The sequence below is a fragment of the Myotis davidii genome, unplaced genomic scaffold (genome assembly GCF_000327345.1).
Source record: "Myotis davidii unplaced genomic scaffold, ASM32734v1 scaffold328, whole genome shotgun sequence".
NCBI lineage: Eukaryota > Metazoa > Chordata > Mammalia > Chiroptera > Vespertilionidae > Myotis > Myotis davidii.
Genome location: NW_006300373.1, coordinates 890380 through 898552, shown reverse-complemented (window position 1 = coordinate 898552; position 8173 = coordinate 890380). Strand labels below are relative to the sequence as shown.

Here is an 8173-nt window from a genome sequence, read left to right as displayed (position 1 = left end):
GGCCCGGGCGCAGGGACCCGCGCGGGGAGGCCAAGAGGCTGGGGGACTCCCGCTGCCTGCACCCCACCTGGCAGTCGGGACCCAGCACCCCTGGCGTGGGGGGCCCTGTAAGAAACCGGGGAGCACTGAGGCCGGTCAAGAAAATGATTTGCTATATTCATCCACCGACCCCAGTATTTCCTCCAGCGGCAAACCTTACCCAGAGCCTCTGGGGTTCCTCAGTCCCCCGAGAAGGGTCCCCGAACCCCGCTTTCCACCCCCGGGGAAGCCGGGTCTGGGGGGGTCATTGGAGGTGAAGCGACCCCAGGCCGCAGCTGCTGCTGCTGCGAATATTTTCCCGGGTTTTCTCAGCTGGTTTCTCTGTCCTCGCCCCACACTCCTCTTTCCTAAAGTTTCTGGGGGGACCATCCGCCCGCCCCGCTGCCCTTCTGTTAACAGTTGACAACATGTAGAGGCAACAGCAGGCCAACCCGAGGAGAAGGGGGAGTTTTTAGTCTTTTTTTTTTTTTTGTAAATCTCTATAGGTTTTCTACGTTTTCCAGAAAAATAAAAAGAAATTACACTCCGGCTTTGGGGAGAACCGGGCTAGCCTGGCGGCTGCCTTTCGGAATCCTGAATTTTTAATAGTAAAGGCTTCCCGTAAAGCCACGGCATAAAAGGGGTTCACTACCTCTTCCCATTATTATTTATTAGGACTTTTTTTTAGTTTATTTGAGCTTAGAGGTAAGTTAATTAAGTAACTGAATCAAGTTTCCTTTTCTTTTTTTCTCTCTTTTCTTCCTTCCTTCCTTTTCTTTCTTTTTTCTTCCTTCCTTTTCTTTTCTTTTTTCTTCCTTCCTTTTCTTTTCTTTTCTTTTTTTTTCTTCTTTTCTCTTTTTTATCCCCCAAAGCTGCTTCATTGTCCCAAGAAGCTGTAAATGGAGGGGCCCTTTCTCGCCTCTCCCCACCCCCTTTCTCCTGGGCAGTAAATGGTTTTAGGTGATGACTGTTCTCACATGGCTGAACAATAAGTTGGGGAGAAGCTGCCCAGAGGGTAGGTTCTGTAAGAGGGTTACAGGATTTAGTGTGTTGTAATAATATTAGTACACAGCTAATCCTCCTCCAGGTCTGACTTACGGGAGGGCCCTGCACAGGCCGCGTCTTCTCATTGGGGAACCCTCGCCAGGGAAAGGGAGCCAGGAGTTTGTGACACATCTCAGAGTTACCTTCAAAAAGCCACCACGGTGTCGGCACAGGAGTAGCCATCTCGATCCACCCCCCCTCCCCAGCCCCAACACACACACACACACACACACACACACCCTTCAAGCACTTGTTGGGGGTTTTCTGTGTAAGGACTCTAGTTTTTTGTGCTGCTGTTTTGTTTTGTTTTTTTAAATAAAAGGTCGTTACATTTTTAGAAGGCAAACCCTCCCTCAGGTAACAGGGTTCCTTTTTCTCCTATCTTGAAATGGTCTCCCACGACGCCACATGGAATATGGAAGGCGCATCCCACATTTAAACCTAGCCCGTGCTCTGGTCCCCCGCCGGCCCTTCCACTTGGAGGACTTCTGCCTAGAGTGGCACCTACAAAAGTTTGTGGACCCCACTTCCAGTAGCCAGGCGACTCCCCAGGCTGTGGGCGGCCTGGGCCGGTGCTGTGTGCCATGCATGTATGTGTTTGCATGTCTCCGTGTGTGTGTGTGCGCGCGCGCGCGCATACAAAGAAACCCCGAGCCATGCTGGACAGCCACACGGATAACTTCATTGGAACAAGTTCAGGAAAACAAGATTATTTTGGTTAATCTTAACAGTGTTCACATTTTAATTCTACTTCCGCGAGGCGGAGGGACCGGGAGCACCCCCAGAGAAACTTGGGCGTTTTTCTGTTTCTTCCAAAACCATGATGATGGTGAATATGATTTGTGTCGGAGGTGATATTCAACAAGTCTTGAGTTGCATGTAGGAAGAGGACTGCGTTGGGGAAAGTATTTACCGAGATCAGTTATTCCGAGGAAGGGAGTATTATAATCTAATTTTCTTCTATGTGGGTTTTTTTTTTTTACCAGAAATGTGGATTCCGTGTGTCTGCGTGTGTGTGTGTGTGTGTGTGTGTGTGTGTGTGTGTGGTGGGCTTTTCTTCCGTGGGTGGTGTTTTTAAGACATCTAACTACATAGATGGCCCATTCATACTCCATTCATTTAGTAAGAAAGAATTTTGGTGCTCAGAGGTTTTTTATTTTGTTTTGTTTTTTCCAAGGAAGAGATAACATTGGGAGAAAGATAAAAAGCATCATGAACCGCAGATAAAACATTGACTGTCATGTGAAGTCGCATAAAAATCCTCCTATTTGTATTAATAATGAAATTCTATTATTTACCAAAGTAATTTCCTCATCCTGAGCAGCTTAATGGCTGCTCATTGATTTCTGGGCCCAGAAGGTTAGAGAGAGCCGTAATGAATTGGTGTGGTTTTAAAAAAAACCAACACACAAAAAACAAACCAACACCTGCAAGATAAGGCAGTTGCCAAAGAATTTATGTCTCATTGGGCCTGTTTTTAAGTTGGTCACATAATGGGAGATGCTGGGTGAGGAAATGCAAACTGTTTGGGGGGGATTGGCTTCTGGAGGGGGCGGCACAGACTCCCTAAAATGTTAAAGACAAACACACCAGCAAAGGCCTGAGAGCAAAGGCCTGAGAGCCGGTGTGTGTGACAGTGAGTTTTGTGATGCTGAATGTTTTGGGGGGTTTAGTTCACATCCAGTTCCTCCTATAGTTTCTAGGCCAATTGATGGGTCATGCTTGGGGGGCTTCATTCCATTTCTCCCCATGTCTGCACCAACAGTCCTTTCGAAGGCAGACACCTACCTGTGGTTTTTTGTTTGTTTGTTTTGTTTGTTTTTGTTTTGTGTGGGTTTTTTTTTTAATGTGGAAACCTTCCTTGGAACCTGGGGAAGAAATTGGTAGATGAGTCATCCCTCCGTTTTTTTGGAATTGTTAGAAGCCAAGCTCTATGTAGTAGCCAGAACCAAACTCCTCCTGCAATTCCTGACGCGGTTTTTCTAAGACATCCCCTGGAGCAGCTAGCTAGCCGCATCTCGCATCTCGGGGCGTCTTCTCAGAGCGCCCAAACTGAAGCAATTGAGCAGGTTAGCAAGGAGGTGGTCCATTCCCCTACCACCTGCCCCCCTCCCCGCCCCCCCAGCAGGACCGCCTTTGCAGGCCAGGCTTGAGAAAACCTAGACTTGTTTGGGCTGTTTTAACCTTTGCCAGCCCCCTCCCAGGCAGAGGTGATGAGGTCCAGACCATAATATGTCCTTCAGGATCTTCCCAGTGACCCCCAAATTGAGCTCGCTGGTCACTTAGCAGGAAGTGGGTCGTTTATTTTAGTTTCACCTTATCAGCTTGGCTTCTTTTCCTAACCTCATTCCCCCGGGCTGCCCTCGGATGCCAGACCCCCAAAGGGGAAGATTGACAGGTAGTTCCCATCGCTCTGTTTTTTGCCCTCACACAAGAGGGATTTAGTTTCTGGTGCCTCCGCCAATGTTTACGTAGCCAAAGTTTAGATCTCTCGCCTTAAGGAGTCTCTCTTTTCCGCGTCACTGGAAGAGCTAAGCCACAAAGAAGTTGCTGAACAAACCCTCGCAACTGGAACCCCATCTAGTGTTCAGTTTGATTCAGCCACGGGGACGGCGTTTCCCCCCTTTCCACTCCCGGGTTCCTCTCGTGGGCTCGGATCCCGATTTTTAAAAGGAGCGTCTTGTTGCTCCCTCCCACCCCACCCCCACGCCCCAAGATTTCACTTGTATTCTTCCACGCAAGACGACACCGGTCCGGGGCAGAGCACCCAGGAAACTTGGAAGGTGCCAGGAAATGTGTGTCTTTGGTCTCCCGTCACAAGAGAGGAAACTTCAGAGGGGACCGAAAATACACACAGCCTATGTGCTGGTGTTTACGGTTTCTTGGGAATTTTAAGCTGGACATTCAGGCCTTTCCCAGGTCGGTGCCAACAATTAAAAAAAAAGAAAGAAAGAAAGAAAAAGACCAATCAATCAAAAATGTCTGCGATTGGCCCACGGAAAAGGAAGAGCCTGTTAGGATTCTAGGCTCCCCAGTCACGGTCACGAGAGGGTCTGTTAAAAATGGGAATGTGGTCTGAAGGTCAGGGGAAGGCAGGGGAGGCTTTCCGGGGGGCTCCCAGAAGAAAGCTATGCCTGGCCGAATGCTGTGTTGTTTTGGTTTGGGTTTTGCGTTTTTGGTTTTTTTTGTTTTGTTCTGTTTTTCCCCCTGGTTGGCTAGTCCTTTCTGTGTGGGGCATAGTTTTATTTTTGTTTTCTCGGTAGACAGAGATCCTGGGACACCTCGATTTTCTGCCTGCTGTTCTGCAGTGTTTTGGCTCAGATGAGGGAAAACTGACAAATTTGAATTGGGCACCAAGTCCCTAAGTAGTGTAACAAGAAAAAACATTTGGGATTTTAGTAGAAATTGGATGGAGCTATAAGTTCACCCTTCCTCTCCCCACCCCACCACCCCAAACCACCCCCCCCAAAAAAAAATACCAGAAATTCCAAATATCTTTTTGTGTGTCAATCCTTAAAAAAAACACCCCTCCTTAAATCTTCCTGCCTGACCAGGATTACAAAATTAGATTCATTTGCATGCAAAATCCATAGCAAAGGGGCCGGCATGTCATTTTCACCACAGCACAGGGAACAAGGCAACTGTATTTACTCTAATGGGGTCAGCAGCTGGAATCCTGTCACAGATTATTCAGAGATACAAGGTAGCAGACAGTTGGAAAAATGAATTAGAACATGTTAGTTTTTGTGTGTGTGTGCGCGCGCGCGCGCGCACACACACGAGCGTATCTTATTTTGACTTAAACTATTCCCTTTAGTAGTTCAAGATTCAAGCTAGTCCTGGTGTTTTACTTTTTTCATTTTTTTTTAAAGCTGTTTCATTGGGATTGTGTCCAGAATGCAGATAGATTTAAAGTTAAGAACTATCACAGTGTAGCAACACCTGCTTTTGAAATAAATCAAAATAGATACCAGAAATTGTTTTTTTTTGGGTTGTTGTGGGGGTTTTTTTTTTTTTTCTTGGTGTTCATAAACATCAGGAAATTAAATTAGTTGCCTCTCCGAGTGAGATCAAATGTCAACTTATTAAAATGTTGCGAAAATCGAAGCTAAGGTCTGAGCGGCTCTTTAACACAGCCCCTTTCTTACAAGCCAGCAGGCATGTATTTTAAGCAGCTCTCTTTTCCGTGCAGTTTAGCACCATCTTAAATATAAAACTGTGCAGGTTGGGAAACTTGAAAATTCTCAAGTGAATCTCACAGCAGCGCCAACGTAGAACTTGAGCCCAGGAAAGCAAGTAATCGCCGGCTAAGTCCTATAAAGTAACCTCCTTTTTATTTTCTCCCGATGGTACGAGAATATCAGATGTTTGCAAGTTACAGAGAATCAAAATGCCCGTGCGTCGTGAGCACAGATGTGCTAAATATTTGAAGCAACGACATTGTAATGTGTACAATTGGTGAAGTCAGTTTTCTGATTTCCCTGGCTAGTTATTTAGTTCTGAATCTGTCATTATTTGCCTAAGCCCAGCTGACCAAGCAAAACTGTGTTTTAAAGTGGCTTTATGTTTTGATAAATGTGAGCTGGTTGAAAAGTATTTTCCACTGAATGCAGAGCTTAATAGAACATGCTGACATAATAGTTTTAATGCATTTTGTTGAAAATGTGTGAACAAACAGAATAGCTTTTGTTCCTTCATAATTGGCTGTAAAAGTAGATGGAAACATAACCATTACATATGGAAATGTGCAAAGAGGAGGAAATAACATTTCTGTCGAATATATTAGGAACTGCATTTCCTCGTTTAAAAATAAGCATCCGAAATGGATGCATCATTTAAAACTGGTTGTCAAAATACGAAGAATCTTTTTGTCACATAATTTTTGTCCCAAGTTAAGCCACATAACTTGAGCAAAAATTCGTTGAGTATCTTGTTTACATTATTTTAAGGCAGGGAGGGAGGGAGAGAGACAGAGAGAGAGACAGAAACTGCTTAAAACGGCACCTCGAATGTGCACAGGAATCCGGGGGCCAATTTAGGATGATTAGACATTAAATTAAAACGGGGTCGTTATTGGTGTTCCCTGCCCCCCTGAGACTTGCTGGGTATTGTGAATGCGTTTTGCACCCTGCCCTGGTGGAGATGAAAAGATGGGAATTAGGAAAGCCAGCGTGTTAAGTGTAACTTAGCTCCTCAAATAACACTCGCGGGGAGGAAAGTGCGCACACATTCGGCTTCCTGAGCAGGGCTTCTGACCAGCTCCGCAGCGCTGGCGGCAAACAGACCCGAGGCACTTTCGAAGTTTAGTTAGTATTTAGGTATTCATTATATTTTCTGGAATGCCCAACGGCTAGAGCCTTTTTTTTTTTTTTGGATGTTCACTACAAAAAAAGGCGAACGGCTGGCTCTTTGGAGTTGACTCTTAAGTTTCCTGGAAAAGCAGCATTTTGATTTTGCATTTATTCAGATTCACAATTAGCCTCTCTCTCTCTCTCTCTCTCTCTCTCTCTCTCTCTCTCTCTCTCTCTCTTTTTTCTCTCTCTCTCTCTCTCTCTCTCTCGGCCCCTGCAAGTTTTCTGAGAGATTCAATTTGGAAGTCATGGAAACTGACTATTATCTGACTCCGGTCGGCAGAAAAGCATGCAGGGAGGTAATCCTTGAATTAAACAGTTTTTCCCCCAGCCCCCGGGGATGGCCACACACCATTTGTACAGCAGAAGTTGGTGTTCCCCGAGAGGGGAAACAATGGGAGCCGGCCTGCCTGTGAATAGGAGAGGAGCTTGCCGTTTGGAGAGTTTTATGTTGAATTTACAAATGGATCTGGGTGAGAAGAAATCTGAGCAACCGGTGGAAACAGACATGAAATAAAGGGTTGTGTTTTTTTTTTGATACCGAAAGGTCCGGGACAATCTGTTCAACAATTGGTAACAGTGAAGCGCAAACTGGGTTGTTGTGTGTGTGTGTGTGTGTGTGTGTGTGTGTGTGTGTGTGTGTGTTTTCCCAAGGCATTCAGACCAGGAGAGAGGCGAAGCGTTTCCAAACTCTTAAAAACCAGGAATTGTTTCTCCCCGCCCCCCTTCAGGGCACATCTCTTCTTGAAGTTGATGTTTAATCAGAAATGTAAATCTCCACCCGCTTCAGAGATAGGAAGAGCCCTTTGGGTGAAATATTTTAGAGGCACCAGGTGGCCCGTGGAGCCCCGTGATGGACAGTTCTTGCTTTAATTTTAAAACGTGCCATAGGGTGACACACCGATGCCAGGCGGGCCTAGTCGCGGGTTACGGTCATGGTGCTTCTCCTCGTTGTGTGTGTGTGTGTGTGTGTGGTTTGCTTTCTCTTTTGTATCCGGTTGCGTGGAGCATTTGTTGCGGGTGCGACCACAGTGTGTGTGTGTCACGGATCTGGCTGAGCGGGGGCGCTGGGCGGGGGCGGGCAGGCGATGTCCAGGTTGTCAGTCGGCAGCGGGTGGGCGCTACGCATTGCTTGTCTCCTTGTCAACCCCTGATTGGAGCCCGAATGGCTACAAATGAGTTTGGTGACAGAACCAACTGTCACAGGTAGCCTCGCACCGGGTGAAAGGGAATGAGGGTGACAGGAGCGCCGGGGCCTAATAAGTCCTCCTCCGAGCGGCCGCGGGGCCCTCTCTGGATGAGTGGACGGCGCGGCGTATGAAGTATTGGAGATCGATGTTGCGCGATGGGACGGCGTCAGGCACCCTGTCCTCGGTCCGTCGTAGCTTACATGTTGATGGATTATCTGAAGGCCGTGGCTCTCGGAGGCATCAGATGGATAGGGGCGCCTCCGACATCCTGACCACGCCGCACGGGCGTCCTTAGGTCCTGGTGGCTGGGTTTTTTTTCCGGGGGCCACTGTCTCGAGCTCCGCAGGTAGCCCGCGCTGGACCGGCCACCTCTGTCTGGGGTTTGAGGTCACGGGGGACGGCGCCCTGGCTTCCTTCCTAACGCTGCTCCTCTTGATGTTGGCAGGACACGTGGAGAAGGGACAGCCCCATCGCCCCGCCAAGAGCAAGGACGCCCACGTGTGCGGCCGGTGCTGCGCCGAGTTCTTCGAGCTGTCGGACCTCCTTCTCCACAAGAAGAGTCCAAGAACC

General features: G+C 47.5%; 1 protein-coding gene across 1 annotated transcript in view; it reads left to right on the top strand.

Annotated features, from left to right (window-relative positions):
- The first annotated feature begins 6718 nt into the window (after nucleotides 1-6718).
- Nucleotides 6719-8173, top strand: part of SALL1 (spalt-like transcription factor 1) — a 189243-nt gene continuing 187788 nt past the window's right edge. The window contains 3 exon segments of the mRNA XM_006777065.2: nucleotides 6719-6907; nucleotides 6910-6960; nucleotides 8049-8162. Of these exon segments, the coding sequence (XP_006777128.2) occupies nucleotides 6754-6907; nucleotides 6910-6960; nucleotides 8049-8162 (319 nt within the window). The 5' untranslated portion in view covers nucleotides 6719-6753.